We start from the raw sequence: 23,444 nt of genomic DNA on the forward strand, positions 1-23,444 counted from the left end.
AGAGGTGTAAACAATATCAAGAAGTTTGCATTAAAATTGATTTAGTCTAAAATAAGCCCAACACTTAATGCATTGCCATATTTGTAATTATCTTGGATCATTTTATGATGCTCGTAATATTACAAATGCAAATGACCTTGCAGATGTTTCATTCCCATCTAAAATAATACAATACCAAAATCCATGTTGCCAGAAGTGACAGTGTAGGACCAACACTTAAATGTACACCCACCTCATTAATGTTTAGTCCACAGTCTCAATTTCAGTCAAAACTTTTGTTGTTGTAGTCATTATGTGACAGTGGTCTTGCCAAATGAGATACTATGCTTCTTAGATGGCATATTTACACAAATACGGCAAGGGATAATTACTCTATTCGAAAACATAGAGAGCTGCTTTGCTGCCTGCATAGGCAGCTGCCTACTAAGCTGACAGATTTGGAACAGTACATTTGCAGTATCTTTGCAAGTGAAATGCGTGGGAGATTCATTCCTATAGCTCAAACAGAAGAGCATGGCACTATCAACGGCAAGATTATGGTTTCGACTCCCAAGGACTGCATGAACTGATACAATTGTTTTATAAATGTATTTACCATTTTGGATTAGGTATCTGCCAAATTAATATATGTAATTGAGACTGAACTTATGACTTATTACAGTACAGTTTGCCATTAGCATGTTGCTGAGCTAACAGTGTGATACGACTGATTCCAGTACAATTTGCCGTTAGCATGTTGCTAAGCTAAGAGCCTGATACGACTGATTCCAGTACAACTTGCTGTTAGCATGTTTCTAAGCTAACAGTGTGATACGACTGATTCCATTACAGTTTTCTGCTAGCATTTTGTTAAGCTAACAGTGTGAAACGAGTGATTCTAGTAGTTTTCTGTTAGCATGTTGCTAAGCTAACAGTGTGATACGACTGATTCCAGTACAGTTTGCTGTTAGCATGTTGCTAAGCTAACAGTGTGACTCTCTAATAAGCACAAAAACACACAGTGCATGCATATGATGCCTTAAATGTGCATTGTGTAATATTTCTGAGGATCTATTGACAGAAATGCAATATAAGATCCATAACTATGTTTTCAGTGGTGTATAAAGACCTTGCATAATGAACCGTTATGTTTGTATTACCTTAGAATGAGACATTTATATCTCCATAACCGCGGGCACCCCCTTCTATGAAGGTCGACATATTGTGTTGTCATGTTTCTACCGTAGCCGACAGCGAACACACAACGCTACAGAGCGCGTTTCATCACTACTGAGAAAAATAAGTTTTTAGTGGTGAATAAAGACCTTACGTAATGAATCGTTAAATTTGTATTACCTTAGAATGAGCAGTTTCTATCTACATACACCACGCCTCCCCTTACATTTCTACAGTGGCCCTAAACGGACAAACGTGTTTCGTTACTATGTTTCTCTTCGTGCAAGGAAGCAAGCTTAGTTCAGCGAATAAAACACTAACACAATGATGAACAATTAACAATAATATTCGCAATAACATATAGTTTTACTGAATAATTAAGTAAACATAATTTCTTAATTTATCCTTGTAAAGAAACCTCATTGCTGAACTGGCTACTCTCTGCTGTCTCAGACGATGATATATTTTGCTGTCGGCCACCGTAACTTTTGTTGGTTGCAATTTGTAACCTCACCACTAGATGCCACTAAAAATCACACACTGTACCTTTATAATGCTGTCTAGGCAGGTTTTGGAACGGAGCATTTTTTTTATTTTGCAGTATGATCAAATCCTGTACATGATTAGTACCTCAAAAGAAATAAAATGATATGAACACACTGCCATTTTGAATTCATTGATTGATAAATGACTTGAAACGAGTCTGGCGGAGTGCTGTATCTCCAGGGCCTCTGCGTACATTGTGCTTATAAGCTATAGTACTGATGAAAACATTGTCAGTGACACTTAAGTTGACAGATCAAAGGTTCTAACTTGATTCTTTTGAGTCTGAACTACTGCAAGTGATCATTTTCACAGTTGCAGTTTGGATATTATCCTCCTAAGTCTTCAAAGGAATTTGAAGACATAAAAGATGATGATAGAGAGATTCAAAAAGCTCAATTTCTTTCCCTTTGTTCCCCGAGCTGATCTAAAATGTGCAGGAAAGTGCAAACAATGGGAACCACAACTGTGAAACTATATACTATGAAGACATACCCAACACTGTCATCAGGAACAGGACAATTAATTACCTCATTCCGCTGTAATGGACACAGCATAATTAGTGGTATTTGCAAGACTATTACATTTAGTGATGTACTGAAATTAACATTCTTGCCTAAAACCTGCGATATGGGGCTGCTGATAAGTATGAATGTGTTAGTCTCTCAGTCCCTGCATACTGCATCGGTCAGACAGGTGCGTGGTGAAGTCATGCTCATTGTCTGACTGAATTTCTCTATGTGCCTTTTATAGTGGTAGACACTGCACCCAACAAAACTTTTATTTCGATTTCAAGAGTGCCTGTAGCACATCAACAACATCCAAGAACTTGATTACATCCAAACCACAAAAAGCTGTTTAACAAACACATTCTAATTTAATATGAATCAATCCACTTTCTCCTTGGTTGCCCTCATTTCAGGCATGAGTGTGTTTATTTGGGCAAGACCATCTGAACACCTTGACTACTCAAGTCAAAACCAAATCATAACCTCGGCAGAATCTTTTGAAATTTTGATGAGAGATCAGACAACACTTGAAGTCACTTCTCTGCAATATTAAAGACAGGTTAGCCATTGGGATGTCCTGAATTGTATTTGATTAAAGATTAAAAAAATACTGTGATATTCCATAAAAATAGGTTTTGTCAATTTTGATTTAATGCTGAATTTAATGCAGCATTCTGAGAACATTTTGCTAACATTGAAAACAATTTTTTCGAATGTTCTCTGGACGTTAAAAGTTCTAAAAGTTCTCAAAATGTAAAAGTTTAAAAAAAAAAACAAATTCTTGGTTATACAAATGTTAAGGGAACATTCAATTTAATAATTTTGCAAACATTATGGGAATGTTACTTTTTAACGTTCTCTGAACGTTCTGAAATAAGTAACATTTAAAAAAAAACTTAGACGAACGTCTAACTTAAAAGTTTCAGAAAAACATTCCATGATTGATGTATAAATAATTTTTATGTATTAACAGATTTCTCGAACAAACATTCTATTATTATTAGAGGAACTTTTTTTTTTTCCATTACTGTGAGAGAACCGGTTACCTGGGAATACACCATCCCAAGAGCATTCAACTTCTTTTTTTTAAAAAAAGCTCTCAGGTGCATCTTCTCCTCTAGTGGATAGAAGTTCAGTGAGCATGTTTAATTCAAATCAAATGAAGCACGTTAAAGTCTTGATGTCAGCGGTTATGTGCACACATACAAACATACTGTAGCTCAGGATAATGAAGTCGAAGGCATTCCACATCACACAGAGCTGTGTTCTCAACCATATGAAAAAGCGTTTCTGTTGTCTCCCACAGGATAAGCGCAGTGCCACTTGTGTGCCAAAGCAATAAGATTGATAAACAGTGTGAACTGCCACTCATATAGGATAATCAAATACGCAAATTAGGATCATTAATAACTGTCTCCTCTCTTCTGATACTGAGTGGACTGTAAATTGCTTCATAAATAAAAATTAATAAACAAGCTGGGGTGGTTGGAAAATCTGGCATGCAACGCTACGATGACAAATACCTGGAGGTAGGTGTGGACGTAGGTGTTCGGTTTGCTTCAATTTCTGTCTGCAAAATAAACTCTACACATAAATTCACTGGCTACACAAAGAAGAAGTGCAAAAGGCTTTCGATAAAGTGAGAAATGTTGCTAATATGAGCTTTATATACTGTACCTCACTGACAGAAGAGATATATTTCATCTCATGCAGTGCTAAATCGGACAGTAGGGCCAATTAACAGAATCTGCTGAGTGCCAAAAAGTATCTGAGGTTGTGTGAATCTGGAGGGAATCCATATGCAAGGTGTTACAACATAAAGATAGCTACTCACAGCTTTCTATATGATATTTTGGATTTTTTTTTTAACATTCATATTTGCAATATGTATAGCAGATTATAACACACCACCGAAGTTTGAAATAATTAAAACTTTCCCCGCCAGTGTTTTTGAAAAAAGTTGCAAGCCACCGCCAGCATTTTTGATCATTTTCACAAAAGTTTCATGGCCCTCAGAAAATGTTGTTGAACATGCAATGTATCAAAAGAAAGAACAGACCCTCTGCTTTTAAACAAATTAAACAAATTTAAACATTATTTTTATCCACACTTGAAAGTGGGTATGTTTCATTAAAAAAAAAAAAAGCAAAAAGCTGAAACCTGAGCAAAAAGTTGAGAAAATCACATTTTCGTTCAAGAGTACATCCAGATCGGATTCAGAACGATGATCAAAACACAGATGAAGTAAATCGAGTCCATCAACACTCCCAAAGAATCACAGTCCTACAGCTCATCTTGGGTCGACATTTCATCGGTAACATTAGCCAGTTTTGATTTATGCTGTTTAATGTTGATGATTGCGTTATTTTACATATGCATATGATTACAAATGCTATCGCTTGTTTCTGTTTCTTCTTCACAAGCCTTTTGATCTGGAGATTATGTGCCAGTGTTGCCAGATTGGAAGTGTCCAATTATCGTAACAGAAGTTCAAAATCATCGTATTTGGAAGAAATACGGGGGGGGTAGTGTTGACGTGCGGGCCAGGGCAACACCGTGTGGTGCCTGTGTGTGTGTGTGTATACGTGCTTGCGTGAGCCTGCGAAATGATTCGGGGTCAGAGAGAGAAGCGGTAGGATGTGTGTTTTGGACGAACGACTGAAAAATCTGAAATTATCGTACATTATGGGATTTTTTTCATTATTGATCGTACATCGTACAGAGGTCAAAATTATCGTACAAATACGATAATTATCGTACATCTGGCGACACTGCTCTGTACTCTTTCACTGTTATCGTACAACAGTGAAAATATGGAAAGCCGGAAATTTCAGTCAATGGCAGAGAAGTGTTGTCTCACAAATGATTTAAATTTCCGTCAATGGTGGGGAAAGAGTTAAAAAAAAAATGTTGTTTAAATAAAGTGTCTTTTGCTCACCAAGGTGTATTATTGTGAAATATTACAATTTAAAATAAATGTTTTCTATTGTAATCAATTGAATTTATTTGAAATAGATTTTTGGTCCCACTTTATATTAAGTGGCTTTAAGTACTATGTACTTACATTGAAAAATAAGTACAATGTACTTATTGTGTTCAGGTCGTTTTGTAAATCACTTTTGCTGCTAATGAGGTGTGATACGGGTAAGGTTAGGGTCAGGTGTGGTGGTTTGTGGTATGGATCTGTTTAAGGGTAGGTTAAGGTGTAAGGGAAGGGTCAACTGTGTAATTATACATAAATTAATTTTAAAAATATAAGTACAATGTAAAAACATATGTACACAATAAGTCAATTCAGTCCATATCAAATCATTAATTTCAATGTAAGTACATATAGTACTAAAAGCCACTTAATATAAAGTGGGATCAGATTTTTTTTGTAACATTATATACAGGGGCGTCGGACTGGGGGTAAAACCAGTACTGATTACCAGGGGAGAGAGGGCCATTGGAGAGTCTGGAATATATTTTATTTTACCTGGATATTTTCTAATTAAATTTCATAATGAATGTCAGATGAAATGTAAAGTTAGTGTATTGGCTGAAAACTTGGTTGACTGACTGACTGACTACATTTTATATACAAAAAAGTATTTTTTTCTATCTAAGGTGTCACGGTCCCACCCCTTGCTAATGCGCCAAATGGTTTAGTCCATCTGCACGCATTTTGATTATGTTAGTTAGTTGAGCATCTGGTGGAACGCAAACTTCTGCTGTAGAAATGTCTTTCTCAAAGAAAGTCAAATCAGGCCACCAAAAAAGAAAGGAAAGAACATGGAGGAACATGGGGGCCCATCAGGACTGCCCAAGCGTGCCACACAAGCCCTGAAAAGTGAAGCCAAAACGTCTTGATCGCCCCCCGGTGACTGGTCCTAGTATAGCTCATAAACCCCGCCTCCCCGTGTTATTCAATGGGACGTGAGATCAACTAAACAATTAAATTACACTTCACGTATCTTTTTTTCCAAAGATATTTTCTGTCATTTACTGTAGTTTTTATCACACCGATGTAATTTCAAGTGTTTGTTTTTAAAATAAGTTTGTTTTTAGTTAGTTATTTAATGCTTCAAAAACGGCGCTGTGGCGTCATGATTGACAGCTGTGATTGACAGGTTCTCTGAGCAAAGTAGTCACTGAAGCAACAACGGACTTTTTTTTTTCGGGATCTTTGGAGGACTGATGAGATTGGAGCTTTAAATCTAATATCGAAATTTCTATAATTAATTATTTCAAACCGACATAATGGGTTGTTCTGCAGCAGAGGCGTGTGCTTGTGATTGATCCAGCGAGAGTGAGGCCGGGACGTTGATTTCGCGGCTTTACTTCCTGCTCACTACTGCGCATGCGGTATGAGGAACGTGGGGACCCATCAGGACTGCCTATGCATAGGGCCCGGGATCTTGTGCTACGCCCCTGATTATATATGCCTTAACTGACACTTTCGATACATTTAATGCATCCATGCTTAATAAAAGTATTAATTTCTTATTACAATTCTTAATGGCAGTGTGTCACCGTTTCCACAAAAATATTAAACCGCAAATACAGTTTTCAACATTGATACTAAGAACTGTTTCTTGCGCAGCATATTATAATGATTTCTGAAGGATCGTGTGACAATGAAGAACTGAAAATACATTCAAATAGAATATAGTATTAATGTTTTTACTTTTTGATCAAATAAATGCAGTCATGGTGAGCACAATAGTCTTCTTTTAAAAAAACAGTCTTCTTTATTTCAGACGTTTGACTGATAATGTATCTAAGAGCAGAGAAGGCACAAAATTATTTTAATTAACCTTTTAAGACAAACTTTCATCCTAGACGTGGAACATTGTGCATTCAAGTTCGAATTTATCAAATGTCATTTCTTAATTTTCCTATGATTTCCTTAATTTTCCTTTGTTTTTCCCCTAGAAAAACAAATTTATGAAAGGAATGTTTAAAAAAATTGTGTTGTGTTTCATGAATGAGGCTCAATGTCCCTATCAGTACAAGTAGAACATTCATTATCCACCTACATTTTAAGCCATAAAGTAACCACAGCGAAATGCCCTGCCAAACAGCTGAGCGCTGTTGTTTTTGCCAACATACTGACCTCTGCGCCAAAGGCTCCTTGGAAAGTCTAAACACATATCACGGGAAGTCTTTCCCTCGAGCACTTAAAGCACTTTACACTCAAAATTCGGTGCATTTTTAAATATTTACATAATACATTTCACAAAAGAAAGAAAGGGAAAAAAGTGTTTAATCTCCCCTTACTCTCCTAAAATCAACACGAATTGGCATTCAGAATCCATAATGTAACATATTTCAGCATGGAAAAGGACACTGAATAAAATAAAAACTAGGATGGGATTTTTTTGTCCCACCTGAAACGCATTAAATGTGGTTATTAAGAAAATAAACCAATGCAGTTGGAGTGGAGTCCAAAAGTAAAGTCCTTTTAAGGTTACAAGGACACAATTTTTTTCTTTAAATTTGTATAAAGGAATTATGGTCAATTTTCAGCTGCACACTAAATCGGTGGAATATTAGAATAAATAATATGTTAATATGACTGATCTCCACAAATCAGTTGAATTATTTCAAAGAACTGCATGGTTCAATGTTATTGGTTTAATAAGTCTTCAGTAAATCTGTGAATTGAAGAACCACTCGGACCGTTTCAGTTCAGTTTTTCCCAGATCCTGCCAAACAGCTATGAGCACAAACTGATTGTTTGAACTGATTCAAACGATTCATTAAAAATATCTGATTCAGAGACTGATTTGTTTACAAATTGACCAACCACAAGACTATTTTTAGGAAGGATGACACAATCATGAGGTTATTTGGTCGATACATGAACCCCAATTTCTCTTCATGTCAGGTTACACCTTCCCATACAGTCATTTAGGTTAAGGTCTAGTAATTGGCTTCACTCACTACTGAGGGCGATGTTTAGAATGAATCCTCTTTCCTTGGAGTGCTTTGTTGTGTTTGAAAAGTGTCTCAGAGACACAACATCTCCACCGTTGATAGACATTTGTGTTGTTTACATATTAATTTATTTGATAGGTGAAAATCTTGTTGGGTAAACACTGCAAATTTCCTATTGATGATTCGCAGCTGTCTAAAGCGATCAACTTTGTGTTGCACAGATGAATGAGTAACATAATCCAAACATTTCACAGTGAATAAGGCTTGTATTTAAAAATATAAACTGTAAACACTGATTAAACTGACAGGTTGCTATTAAAACAACCAAAAAAGAGTCTTTGCAACACTTGTTTACTCATGCAGAGACAGCTTTGAGTTCTTCAGGGCTTCATCTTCAAAGACTTGTTGTTTATTGTTTTGCCTGACTCACCCGCTTCTCTGGAAATCTGCATGAAGGCCTCGACTCCTTTCTCGCCGTAGCTTCCCTCCGAGGCAACCGTAGACACGTAGTTCCATCCCATCGATTTCACTATATCCACCATGGCCTGGGCCTGGAAGGAGTCAGGAGGCACGACGCGAGAGAAGAAATCGTACCGGCGGTCATCGCTCAGTTCTGGAGCGGTGGAGGCGTAGCTGATCTGCGGAATCTGAAACCAGATGAAAAGACAGTGGTTAGATTTGCGGTCGCTGCGGTTGGAAAGCTCCTATAATGGAAAATGACAGAGTGTTCCCCGTCATGATTCCGTATTGAATGTCAATTACTCAAACTTTCACAAGCAATCGTATCTGCCGTCTGTCTCTTTGACGTGGTCATAATATGAATGCTGGTCTGCAGCAGGTTCTTGCAATGAATCTTATATGAAAGGAAAATTGAGACAAGGCTGCACTGACTTTGAATCTCTCTCTAATAACATAAGGGCAACACTTTTTTTATTTATTTTACAGTCCTGTTCCCCATGTATGTACTTATTATAGTTATTAACTGGGTTTTAATTAACTACTAACACCTAAACCTAAAATTAACCCATGTAGTTACCATATATATAAACCAGTACTCTCTTAGTTTCTAAGTGTTCACGTAAGTGCATGTACTGTAAAATAAAGTGCAACCAAACTGAGCTTATGTGACACTATTATTTAAATGTTTGCTTCAACCCTATTATATATATATATATATATATATATATATATATATATATATATATATATATATATATATATATATATATGTATTAGGGATGTGGCGGTGACGATATTTTCCCACCGGTTAATCGACGTGTGACAACACCAGAAATACCGGTATCAATGGCCGGGGCTTTTAAATCATTAATTTAAACTCAAACGTAAAATGTGTGCGTTTGCACAGGCATGCATATTGGTGTGGTCATTCGGAGCAGCACTGTTTTGATATTGTGCCCTGAATTGGCGCTAATTTGAAAACCAAACTTTTTTTTTTACAATGCTTATAAAAAGCTGGTGTGGCAGTGCGCACTTCACTTTAACTTTTAAATTAGCGTCAATTCATCCTTCGCAGGGAGTTTGTTTGACATGCGATCTGACCAATCAAAATCCACAATTTTTGTCCGACAAAGCAGTCAGAAGAGTTGGTAGATTAACGTCGTTGGATTTGAACTTGGCTTTAACTGATACAATCTGTCACGACACATTAAAGAGCCGCAAAACGATAGGCCTATTTATTGTTTAATTTTCTTTGACTGACCAAATTTGAAAGTTGAGACTTTGTTCCATATTAAATATTACCTGCTCGGTCCTGTCTGTCAGTGCGTTGTCAGTCTCCTCTATTTTTCCCTGCTTGAGAACATGGGTTGAATCCGAAATCGCCCCCTAAACACTCATTCACTAAGTAACGTTAAGGCCTATTCCATACGTTAGTCCACTAATACTGTTCACTTGAAGGAGTGAATGAAAACGAGTGAGCGAATTCGGACTGCCGTTGAGCGTACATAAGCTGTACACTCGTTAATGCAGTGCAATGTGGTATTGAATAAGTGCACTCAATAACGTCCACTATGATTTCTCACAAATATCTACGTTCATTCAAGACTTTATTTAAATAATTTAAGACTCTTATGAGGACACTCAACAAAACATACATTTTGGCATAATTTGTGTGTGTTATGGTTTGTTCAAGACCGAAAGAGAACTCAATACTGACGCGCGTCTTTTCTGTGGGTCGTGTGTGTGTGTATGTGTGCGTGTGCAGGACTTAACGGATACTACGTAATTGCGTTAAATATTTTTAACGCTTTAAACATTTTTTTTTTTTTTGGTGTCGCGTGGGCAAGTGATGAAACCGGTGTTGCGACTGAACACGTGTAACACCGGTTACACCGACTACCGTAGCAAGCCTAATATATATATATATATATATATATATATATATATATATATATATATATATACACACAGTATATATGGTTGTTGCGTCAAACATTTAATAAAATGTTAACCACTTCAAACCCCTTTAAATTATTTAATGCAAAAACTTTTGAGTGTATATTCAGTTTTGTTAGTTAAGGCATTAACTAATTAACTCTTTCCCGCTACTGACGGAAATTTCCAGCTTTCCGTATTTTCACTGTTATAGTGTAGGGGGCGCTATGACACATTTTCAGAAAGACTACTGAACCTCCTGATCAAAACACAGGCAAAACAGAAGCAGAAACTAACAATATCATACGTACATGTAAAATATCGCGAACATCAACATTAAGCAGCATTTAAATCAAAACAGGCCACAGTGACACATTTATCATCTTGGACAAGCTGCTTTAATATACTGATTGTTTTTTTTTTAGTTATGTAATGAAACAGCGAGTGCTGCATTTAAGTCGTTCACCTCAGAAGAGGTCATGCTGAGAATTTACACAAACACTAAATCACTTAACATCACTTAACACAGTTTAGCATAAAATCGCACAGATTCTACTCTTATGGCCTCATAATGTAAGGATCAAGGATGACTTCAACTCTAAAACTTGATGATTCAACCTCTCGAAATGATGAACTAACTCAAGGAACAAAGCTTGTTATGAAGATATGAAAGTATCTTTGGCTGAGGCATCGGACCCCAGATGATCATCAATGAGGGCCAACAGCGTTCGGGCTATTTTTCAGTGTGTTCAATAACCACTTGCCTTGAGTAAAATGTCAGTATTAAGGGGAACTGAATATGTAAATGTCTTCACACAATTTCAGATAAGCTAATCTGCAGAAGCAAGCTAACAATATCCTGCATTATCCGCCAAAGTCCAGATAGTTTTCTATTTTATGACAGATGTTTTATTCACGTCTGCTGCGTAAGAAGTCTTGCACTTAAATTATGACCAAATACCAGGTATTTCAAGACATCAAAATCACACTTCATGCCCAGACTTCATGAGACACTTTTCTCTGTTTACTCAGTAAACACAGTAAAGTAACCTTGCAATGACAAGTCAAAAGGCTAGTGAATAGAAATAAAACTGTATGTCCTTTTCAAGACAAATACTATAGACTTTATTTGAGGGAGTCGATGGGACACAGAACCACTTTTTCCACCTGCCACTGGTGGGTGATTTGAGAAAACTGACTGGTCACGAATAATCATAACCACTCCATGAAATTGTACTAAAAAGGGACTTTGCAAATATTCAGTCAAGTCGGGCGATAAGCTAGTTCCTAGTAAAACACAATCTTAAAGGTCAATGACCCAGTAGCCATCTAAGAAATTCAACATATCCTTTGAAAACTTCAAAATGAGTTTGACTCAACTTGTGCTCAGGGTTTTCTTTGCAATTATCTTCATGCCTTTCCTTCATTTGACACAGGTTTGGGATTACTTGATCTTTGACCAAGTTGGGCCAGATGGATTCTCCTCAAAGTTAATTACCTCGTCTGAAGAGGGCTTCTTGCACATCAGCAAGCAAAGTTTAGCAAAATGCTGTTTTATTTCAGTTAGCCTTTTGATCTCGCTTGATTTAATGGTGAGCTAAGCTCTTCCATTAAATAATTTGGTAAGCAGGAAAATATATAAGGGACAGAAACATGGAGGTGGGCGTGAGAACTGTGTGCTTTTAAGAGAAAAACACTAGGATATGTAGCGGTACAAAAGGGTAATAAAGAACAGTAACGATCATGTTGCAAAGAAAACGGAAGCCCTTAATTACTGCATTGCAACAACTATGTGCTGTATTGAAAAATGCATTGTCCTAAAACTCTTTTGCAAGCTATCAGTTTATTTGCTAATTCTTTCTCCTGGCACACATTATGTTGGCTCTCACAGCGTGAATGCAACTTTTGGAAATCTCAGAAACTTTTGGAAGAAAGGCAGAACAAAGCATGTTTATGCAATGAATATTAAACTTTAATTATGTTATTGCAATGATGAAAGAAAATACAATGTGGAAAGGACATAAATATCACTTTTTACCACCCATCTTCCTCTCCTGTGTCTGCATCCGTAACAGAAGGTCGGACCTAAACCGAAAATGGATCCTGCAGTGCAGCTCCTCTTCATCGACCAGGACCAGCTTTCTCTCGAGGCCCAGACCACAGCGTTTCTCGATCTGGCGTGCCTTAACACCTCCCTAGACTGTACATTGAGTGTTTTTTTTTTTTTTTCAATAAAGCCTCAATGCTGAGACAAAGGTACGCCTGCCCGGTGTGGGGCCTCGAGAGAACTTTGAGGCCTTTGTGGAGTGGGTGTTGGCCAGCAACCAGTCCCCGTTCACCATCAGCCATCCCAGCGATGGTGAACTCGCCACTGGTCCAGGACCTCATCCCAGGATGGCCGCCGCCATTCCAGAGCCTCTTCCGAAGTTGGCCACCGCCATTCCAGAGCCTCATCCCAGGATGGCCGCTGCCGTTCCAGAGCCTCGTCTCAAGATGCCCGCCACCATTCCAGAGCCTTGTCTAAAGATGGCCGCCGCCATTACAGAGATTCGTCCCAAGATGGCCGCCACCATTACAGAGATTCGTCCCAAGATGGCCGCCACCATTCCAGAGCCTCGTCCCAAGATGGCCGCCGCCATTCCAAAACCTCGTCCCAAGATGGCTACCATCATGCCTGAGCCCTCATCCAATCTGAATGGCCTGAATCTCCAGTCTCCGTCCTCATCAAGAGTCCTTAAGGGACTCCAGTCACTTCCCTCTTGCAGAGCCCAGTAGTGACTCTGGTCTCCGTCTTCCTCCAGAGTCCAGTGAGCTCCTAAAGACATTTTTTTTTTTTGGTGAGGGCCATATACCCTCAATGCCGACTCCGTCCTACTCCCCTCAGTTGCCGGTTCAGCCCTGAGCTGCCGTCTCCGCCATGGCTGCCTGAAGGGCCGTCTCCGCCATGGCCACCTGAACTAGCACTGTCCTGGAGGCTACCTGCGACATATGGGCCACACCCTCATCAACCTCCAGGGGCTTCTGTCACAGTTCACCCTAGTCACCATTCTCTTCACTACACGTCCCAGCATCCATCCTGGTTCCCACCTGCACGTCATTCCTATTTACACTCACCTGCATCTTATCATCAACCTCATTACCTCCAATATAAATGCACTCATCTCACCACAGTTCCTTGTCCGACCTTGTTCGTTTAATGTATGTGGACTCTTCCCCTTGTACTCCAGCAATCTCCCCTGTCTCCAGCGTCTTCCTTTCCTCTGTGTCTCCATCAAGATCTCCCTTTGGACTCCACCACCCTGCTCACCTCATCCCTGCACCTTTGTTGTTCAATAAATATCACTATTCACCACCCATTTTCCTCTCCTGTGTCTGCATCCGTAACAACAATAAACTAAAATTGATGGTATTTACACAAGCACTTCAACAAATCCAGAACTTTTGTTTAACTTACATTCCCAATAAAACATCTAAAAATCCTTAAAACAAGATCAATTTAACACTAAATTAAATAATACAACTTGTTTTAAGAGAATGTGTCTTAAAATAAATTTGGAAAATGCTGCTGTACACTTGTATTAAAGTGTACACAATTAAAAATCATATTTCTAAAAATTAAAAATATGAAAGTTGTGAAATTTATAGGTCAAAAGAGATATGGAACCTTTGGTAAGCCTGTGTTTACCAAAAAGTGTTAATTCCTCTCAGCCATCCTGAAAAACTTAATTTCATGAGACCAACACACAAACAATTTCTTAATTATATTTTTCTTAAATGGTAATGATACAATCCACAACTTTCCATTCCCCAGAGTTACCTCTTCATTTAATTATAAAGTTTCATAGTTAAAGTATGAGTCATTCAGAAATGGAATTTTACTGTTGTTGTTTGTTTCATGGAAGACATTTTTGCACTACCATCACCAGCTAAAACAATTACAGTTTGCCTCTTTCAACTCAAGTCGAGTCCTGAAGCAAGAACTCATTTAAACTGTTTCTATTCAAAGATGGTTTCCTTTGCCTGCAGCAAGCTCTGACTATCTGCTCAAGGAGTCAGAAGGAACAGATCTCGTAGCCCCCAAACAGGACATATCAGAGATCGGCTTGAGGTGAGGCCTAGAGCTTTCAAAAGCAAAACCCCTTCTCTTTCCTCCATCTTTCTTTCACACTCTTGTCTTTCGCACTCTCTCACAGACACACAAATAATATCAAGGCTCTGGATCGTAGCCTTAGCCCTTGTAAGCTGTCAACTGCGTATTTATGTGTCTGTGCGGATGACAGGAAGGGGCGTGATGAACATTGTTCGGCTTAGGGATGGCGCCCATTTATCGGACTCCATTATCTTGTCTATCAGGGTGACTGATCTGAAGGTGGCTGCTACTGTGTCCCAGCAATCCAGAGGGCCTGTCTTGTGTCAAGTCAGGAGGTGTAAGAATAAGGTGTCCTGTTGGGCCATCCGTCAGGTGAAGGTGTCTTTTACTCAGCCCCACAAACACAGCTCAAATAATTTTGTGGCATATTGTGGCCTTCTCATTTTGAGGTGATTACTGGTGTCACAGAAACAATTGGTGCCTAAAGTGAGATGATCAGTGTGACGATCAGATAATTCTGAGACTGAGAAACTTGTGCAACTTGTGCAAAAAACCAATGCATTTTGCTTGATTGGATCCCTCCCGAATAAGAAAAACAAAACAAAAAAACACTTTTTAAGTATTGAAAGGTCTGCCAAAGTTTACAATTTATGCCAATTATGCCACATTTACAAAATTCCTACTTCATACCACCTTGCACTTCTACCATCTCTGTTCTGAATTACGATCAAATCACTCTGAAAGTACTCAATCCATAAATAAAGGTGCTCTGCTATCTTTATTTGAAGAACCATATTGAGTGGAGCTTCTTCAAATAAATATCTGGACCAAGCCAGTGGAAGCAAGGCAGCATATCTCTTATCACCATAATTTGAATTTATTTATTTAGTATTGCCATCTTTTTTATCTAAAGCTTCCTTGTGAGCTAGTAAACACCTCTCGAGGGTTGTCACTCATCCAACCACATTTCTTCATAAGTCAACATTTGGCGAGCAAAACAACCTGAAGGGTTTTTGTCACCTGCCAGTGCTTAATACGGTCATGACCCTGGAGTCCTCTGCCTGAGCCAAAGACAGATGAGTTTCGGGATAATAGATCTGCCTTATGATCACTGGGGGTAATTTTTTGCATCCACTCGAAAGGTCAGGTGTGTTGACAGCACTCATAAAAAGAAACAGATGAGGTATTTGACAATGGGCTGACCCCGCATTGATCGAAGGTGGAGTTGTCTCTACTTGAGTGAAATGGAGAATCACTGCGGGCCGAGGCTACAGCATTGGATGTGTGAAATGGTAGATGACATTTCCAGTGACATTTTCTCCACCTCCATTTTCCACCCAACACGAGCAGAACTGGTGACATTAACTTTTATGGTGGTTGAGAACTTATAGAAGTAGCACCATTAGAAGGTTGAATTTGTAACTGGAGAGAGATCAAGATAAGAAAGAGATTGTCATGTCATTCCAAACTTGTGACTTTCTTTTTTCCAGTTAAGTTTTGACAAATGTTCATGCTGCTCATTACCATTCAACAAACGGAAATAGTCACCAGGGACTGAATGAATATGGTAACTTTTTGTGAGGAACAGACAGGAATTTAAGCCATAATTCTTGAAAAAATTTGCAAGAAATGCTACAACTAATGTTTTGTTGCATAACTGAACCTAGTGCAAAATACTTTCACTGTATGCTTGGAAAAGAGTAGCATGAACATTCTTCAAAACTTATAATTTTGCATTCAGTGAAAGAAAGTCATACTGTTTGAAACAACTTGCGTAATGGTTTTGGGATTGAACAAATGGCTATTCTTGGTAAAATGTTTGTTTATATCACGTCACGCTGTTGACTGTGCCATTAACATTGAACTACCCACCAGAGGTATTACACCGTCAACCACTCATTTCAGTAGACTTCCACACATACAGGCCCTGTCGAAAGGCAGGGATTACCTGCACACGCCTGAACTTTAATCGCAGGCCTCTGCATTCCCAAGCCAGCTCAATCCTTGACCCTTAATTTGAAGGGCTAGATAAATCAAAGAGAAATGCTTGAGCTTCTAAAGGCTGGTGGAAAACAACACAGCCTTGACAATCATGTAACGCAGCTGTGCCTCATGACTCAGGTCTCTGACAGATGCCTATGTCAACAAATCTAGAATTACAAAACGAATGTAACGACCATGCCACATGCTGGCATCTCTAATGTTCTAATATGTGACACAAGGACCCCGAATGAGCTCTGGAAATCAAATTAATATGCAGCAAGTGCAATTGATGTAAAGTTCATTTGCCTGGTTCTTAGCGGCGGTGGATTTTAATCACTCTGACCTACTGCAAGGAGATGCAGTAAATCACTGATTTCATTACAAGTGCCCATTCTTCCACGCCCGCTGCTCATTGTCAGCTGAAAGAAAAGCAGCACGGTTTCAATTCCTTGACACGGCTTATACGGCATGGACAATAGCGCATGGCATTCCCTGGGGTGAAGTAGAGGGGAGCAAAACATCATAATGTCAATAATCACTACAGTGAAAATAATTTAGCTGAAGAATGCTTAGAGCGCAGGCATTCAGTCGGTGCTCTGGAAGACCTAAAGAATTTATTTCCCATCCTTTGAATAATGTTAACGTTGCTGCACTAACTCTCTTACAGGGAGTTAATTCTACCAAGTGCACTCAAATGGCATAATTCATCACATGTGAGTCTACTGTCATGGAGTAGATTATTCCTGCTTAATCAGGTGGTTTTAATTTGTCTGTTCTACATGTCTCAGGAAACCAGCGATGAGATCCGCAAGTAATTTGGAGAAAATCGTCATTGTTTAACAGCATCTTAAAGATTTATCCTTTGTCTCACCAAATGAATGACTAAAAGAGTTTCTCAACTCTTTCACTTCTAATAAGGAGTATATTGTGTATGTGGATATCGAACGGTGCCGCAGGGGAAAAAAAGCTTAACAATTAGGTCAACAAGAAAGGTATGAATATTTCACTAATTAAAGGCTGCACAGTACAATAGGCTCCTACTATGTATTTTTGTCAAGTAAGCTATATGCTCTAAGATATGTTAGCAGTTTTGCTAACTTCCACACAACTTGGCCAGACTTACTGTAGTCTCCTCTCTGCAAAATCCTCTCTCTAAAGATATGGAAAATCCAATGTCAGCAAAACCTGAATGCTCAAAATGACTAACGACTCAATGCCTTCTGATTGGCTAAACAATAGCGCCTGTAGAACAAACTCACTTTTGCTGTGTATAGAGCCTAGGGCTGTCATCAAGACAGATTTGATTTCTCAAAACAACTATTTTAGTTATATCTGGCAGGTAGTATGGACATTTTATGCATGCTTTTCAATAATAATAATTAAAAAGAAAACACAAAAACTTTAATGAAACATTTGTATACCTTTCAGAGTGAAGATACTACATTGGTTTGGAGTTGTAAATAAACAATTCTTTCTAGAGTATATTTAACAATAAAAAACTATTTCAGTCTTTCTTTAAAAGTTCACATTTAATTGAATATGTTACTTGCCATTTATTTGTAATTATTTGTGAAATTTATAAGCAATTTCTGAATGACAATTGTTTAGTAAGTCAATCTTAAATAGTTTTTTTTTTATTTTATTTTTTTATTCTCAGAGCACGGACTGACTGGATACTCTTAAATACAGAAGCCAGTTATTGCATATTTTGACAACTGGATCATGAAAAGCCTCCAGCCAGACTAACCTACAAAACCACAAACAACAGTTCACTCTCAAACATCAAAGATTCCCACTGCTAGAAACCAAAACCACATAAACTGAGGAAACTCCAGACACCATATCCTAATACCACTGCTGCGCCCTACACAAACACGCTCAGATCCTACTGCATGAGGAGAAATATATATATATATATATATATATGTCCCTCTAAAACATGGTTTATTAGCTTACAGCATTTGTTTACGGCGAGCTGATACAATTTTCACACTACATCCTGGTATTAATTATGGACTTATTTTTCAATTAGGAAGTATAATTAGTCACAGTTCTTTGACACTTTAGCAAAACTGAGGATAATTGGAAATTGTTCATGGACGGGGACAAATTATACAATATTTTTGACACAATAACATTGAAGGAGACATGGAAAGACATCTTGGAAAGACATCTTGTCTTGTGTAGATATTGTCTAACCACAAGAACAGAAAAGCCCCCATCCTTGTAGTGTATGTGGAAGCTTTTATTATTAAAGTTTTTTTTGTTAAAAAAAGCTAGCTAATAATAACAAAGGTCATTTACATAAGTGTTAAAGATACAGTAGCCGGATTTTTTCCAGCAATTTCTACACCAGAAGCGGCATGCTCAGGTACTTAAAACACTTCATTCTTTCTAGAAATAAAATTATTTTAATCAAGATATAAATATAAAGTAAGATATCAAAACTATTTATTTTATATAAATGAAAACAATCATAATAATTGTATTTAATTGTTCCCTTTTAAAAGCAACAATCGATGCTGCGCTGCTTAGCGCATTGGGAACGTCTTTAATCGTGACCAGCTGTAAATGTAGTGTGTAACATGTCAATAGTAATGACCCCTCCGGGTTTTATACCCTCGGTCGGTGACGTCATCGGCACACACCCGCGACACAAGGCTATAAATACAGGTGAAACTCTAAAAATTTGAATATCGTGCAAAAGTTATAATTTTGATGATTATGGCTTACAGCTTATGAAAACCCCAGATTCAAAATCTCAGAAAATTTGAATATTACATGGAATCAATAAAAAAAAGAATTGTAAACACAGAAATGTCGGCCCCCTGAAAAGTATAATCATGCATATGTATATAGTTATATACATTAAATATATTAGTTTTTACCTTTTAATTTGAATTACTGAAATACATGAACTGTTGGACGATATTCATATTTTTCGAGTTTCACCTGTAGATGAGCCACAGGTCTATCGTCAGGTCTTTTGTCTTCAGAGGCCATTCTGTGTATGTGTGCGTCAGAAGCATCTTTCACCTCTCTATCTGTGACAGATCTTGCTAGGAGTTAGTTTTCAACTGTCAGTGTGCATAATTTTTTCTCTTTCTCTCTTCAACCAAGTGAAAAGAGTAAAATCATGAGTCAACAACAGAGTAAGCGATGTGTCCCTCCATATTCTCGTCCTATGTCAGAACTGGATACACACACTTACTGCTTTGTTTGTTAGGGGAAAGAGCATCCTGTCTTTGCGTTTGAGCATGGTGATTGCGAGCACAGAGGAATGTTCACAGTTAAAGTGCTTCTAGACTATCATGGGTGCAGGGGTGTGCCAGTCCGAAGAGACGCTCGCGGGCTATCTCTTCTCTGGGGCTCATCGTCATTTAAGGAGTCAGCACTCCCCACCAAGCCGTGTATAATAACATCCACGCTGTTGGGGGTCAGACTGGTGCTGTTCTGCACACTATGGCAGTGTTGCAGGCATACAAGGCTGATCCGCTTAAAAAAAAAAGTAAAAAATAAGGGGGTCTCAAAAGCAGAGTGTAGCGAGTTGCGCTCCCCCTCATAAAGACTGGGGACCGGCTTGTCGCACTCAGCAGCCTCATAATAATAATAATATAATAACCTTTATTTTCTATAGCGCCTTTAATTGTACATCTCAAAGCGCTGTACAAAAACAATTAAAACAGCAAAGATACAACACACAAAGAAACATAATACACAATAAAATAAATTTAAAAAAAACAGAAAAGACAATAAATAAATTAAAAGCGAACCTAAAAAAATAGTTTTAAGCATTGATTTAAAAATACCAAAAGACTTGGCTTGCCTGATCTCAATCGGAAGAGAATTCCAAAGTTGTGGAGCCAATGAAGAGAAAGCCCTATCTCCCATTAATCTCAAACGGGTTAAGGGAACAGTTAAAAGACCCGTTTCCAAGAACGAAGATGAAGTTTTGGAGTATATGGTGTTAAAAGCTTGGTCAAATATTGTGGTGCCAAACCATGCAGTGCCTTGTATGTAAGCATCAAAATGTTGAAGTCCACCCTAAACCAAATTGGAAGCCAGTGCAAAGACTCCAAAACAGGAGTAATATGGTCTTGTATATTAGTTCTAGTCAGGATTCTGGCAGCCGAATTTTGCAAAGCCTGCCTTCCGTTTAAGGTAACTTTTGACACGCCAGCTAACAAGGCATTACAGTAATCAATACACGAAAACACATAAGTGTTTATCAATCTCTCAGCAACAGTAAATGACAGCATTGGACGCAATCTGGCAATATCTCTAAGATGGAAAAATTAAATTTGAACAGTATTCAAAACATAATAGACCTGAGACCAAAATCCAGAGGTTTTTCTTTGTTCCAGGTCTGTGGGGGTGTGCCTCTTTGGGACGCGGCATGTGCAACCTGCCACAGGAGCTGCTGATTCAGTTCTACTCAGCCGTAATTGAGTCTGTTTTATGCACGTCCATCACTGTCTGGTTTGGTTCAGCTACCAAATCAGACATCAGGAGACTTCAACGGACAGTCCGGACTGCGGAGAGGATCATTGGTGCCCCCCTGCCAAACCTCCAGGACCTGTACTCTTCCAGAATGAGGAAGAGAAGAGGGGAAAATCATCACAGACTCCACTAACCCTGGACACCTCCTGTTTGAACTGTTACCGTCAAGACGGAGACTCAGGCCCCGTCCACACTACTGCGTTTTCGTTTAAAAACGGAGACCTTTTGCTACGTTTGCACCTCCCGTCCACACTAAAACGGGAAAAACGAAGACCCAAAATGGAGAAGTTTAGAAACGCTGCAGCTCCGTTTTTCGTTTTGAATCTCCGGAGGGCGTTTTAGTGTAGACGGGACAAAACGGAGGAGTTTAGAAACGATGACGTAGAAGGTCACGCTCGGCTCTATGATTGGGTGTCATCACCCATGACGTATCCTTCCCTGATTCGTCAGCCACCCATCACATGTCCCGTCACCGGAAGAAAACAAACAAAAACATCCTGGACTACGTAGCTGATGTTAGTGAGTGCAACATGGATAACGAATTACAAGCGTTACTGACTTTGATGTCTTTGTTAGCAGCTGTTGTGCAAGCAAATTCTGCATTTTACAATGCTATAACTGCCTACATGCGCCGGAGGCAAACTATTATTCGAGCGATCTATCAGTCGTTTTAATGTGGACGGAGATCAATTCTAATACGCAGCTAAAACGCTGGTGTGGACGGAGATCGTTTTCGTTTTAATTCTCCGTTTTTAAACGAAAACGCAGTAGTGTGGACGGGGCCTCAGATCACTGGCCACTAGAACATCTCGGCACAGGAACAGTTTCTTCCCACAGGCCATTTCCCTCCAGAACAGTTAACACACCTCCCAAGGCATATGCCTTTAAGTGCAATACTCCTACTGTTTAGTGCAATATCCTACAACTCAGGTGATACTTATATGTAGATGTATTTATTTATAATATTCAAAACACTGTAAATATGTTCATAATCTGTAAATCTGAAAATGTCTATTCTGACTAAACCCAACTGTGAGACTTTTATTCTCATATATTTATATTTTTATTTTTTATTCTTATAATTTGTAGTATTATGTTTCTTGTTGTATTTGTATTTGTATATGTCCACTGGAAGCCTCAGTACCAAAACAAATTCCTTGTGTGTGCAAGCACACTTGGCAATAAAGCTCTTTCTGATTCTGATTCTGAAATGCATCAATCAGCTCCTACCTGACACCCTCACGAAACCACTGCAACATCCCTGCCACCTCTGGTGATTCGGGGGGCAGCGTTTCCAGCGTAATGTTGAATGTTCTGTTGTTTCCTGTTATCACCCAGGACACAGAACATTTAACATTCCCCCAATACGAAGTATTAAAATTGGTACCCTTTAAAGAGACTTTGGCAGCGGGAAAGCTACTGCCGGGTATGTCTGTTTGTGTCCTAAAGACAGTAAAAAGGAATATATTTCCCTCCTTGTTTTAACGGTCTCAAGAGATTGTGTTTTCGGCATCGAGATCCATCCCTTGCTCATCTTCTCTCTATGGGGCTGAGATGCAATGACAAGAAGAGCGTTCTCTCTCCTGACCAGAGGATAACGTGCTTGGGGGTTAAATGGGACTTTGTCACCATCAGGGGCACAACTGTCTCCCGCTCGTGTCAAGACCATTTTAAACACCCTAAGCCAGCGGTTCTCAAACCTGTCCTGAAGGACCCCCAACACTGCACGTTTTCTTTTTCTCCCAAATCAAACACAACTGATTCAACTCATCAGCTCATTATTTCATGGGTTAATGAGCTGATGAGTTGAATCAGTTGTGTTTGATTTGGGAGGCAAAGAAAACGTGCAGTGTTGGGGGTCCTTCAGGACAGGTTTGAGAACCACTGCCCTAAGCAACATCTGGCTAGGTCAGGACATTACATAGGTCTCATCACAGCTGCGTCCACAGTGATCCCTCTGGGCCTTTTGCACATGAGACCACTTCAGTTGTGGCTCAAACCCGGGGGATTTCATCTATACAATCCCCAAAGGCAAATAATGGCAAGGGCATGTGCAAGTCCATGTTTAAGGTAAGTCACGCGCTAAACGCTTTGTGTACTTTCTAAAATCCATGTTTATGGTAAGGGTTACGCGCTGTGGCTTCATTCCCTTACTACGTGGTTCAGACCCCGGTTCCTTGCCTTGGGTCCCACTCTAGGTGTGTCTTGCTGTCGCAGAATGCTAACGACAGACACCTCCCTGTCGGGCTGGGTAGTGGTCTTAAGTGGTCGTCCAGCCCAAGAGATCTGGGGAGGGATCATCTTGATTGGTAAATCAATTGCCTTGAGCTGATGGATGTATTTCTGGC

General features: G+C 38.9%; 1 protein-coding gene across 3 annotated transcripts in view; it reads right to left on the reverse strand.

Moving 5' to 3' along the window:
- Positions 1-23,444, reverse strand: part of grm7 (glutamate metabotropic receptor 7) — a 242,035-nt gene that overhangs the window by 152,396 nt on the left and 66,195 nt on the right. For all 3 annotated transcript variants that reach the window (XM_077226986.1, XM_077226985.1, XM_077226984.1), the window contains exon 2: positions 8,560-8,776. In XM_077226986.1, the coding sequence (XP_077083101.1) occupies positions 8,560-8,776 (217 nt within the window). The remainder of the gene's footprint in view (positions 1-8,559; positions 8,777-23,444) is intronic.

Source organism: Siphateles boraxobius, unplaced genomic scaffold (genome assembly GCF_051911475.1).
Source record: "Siphateles boraxobius isolate OS27281-9 unplaced genomic scaffold, OSU_SipBor_1 13, whole genome shotgun sequence".
Lineage (NCBI taxonomy): Eukaryota > Metazoa > Chordata > Actinopteri > Cypriniformes > Leuciscidae > Siphateles > Siphateles boraxobius.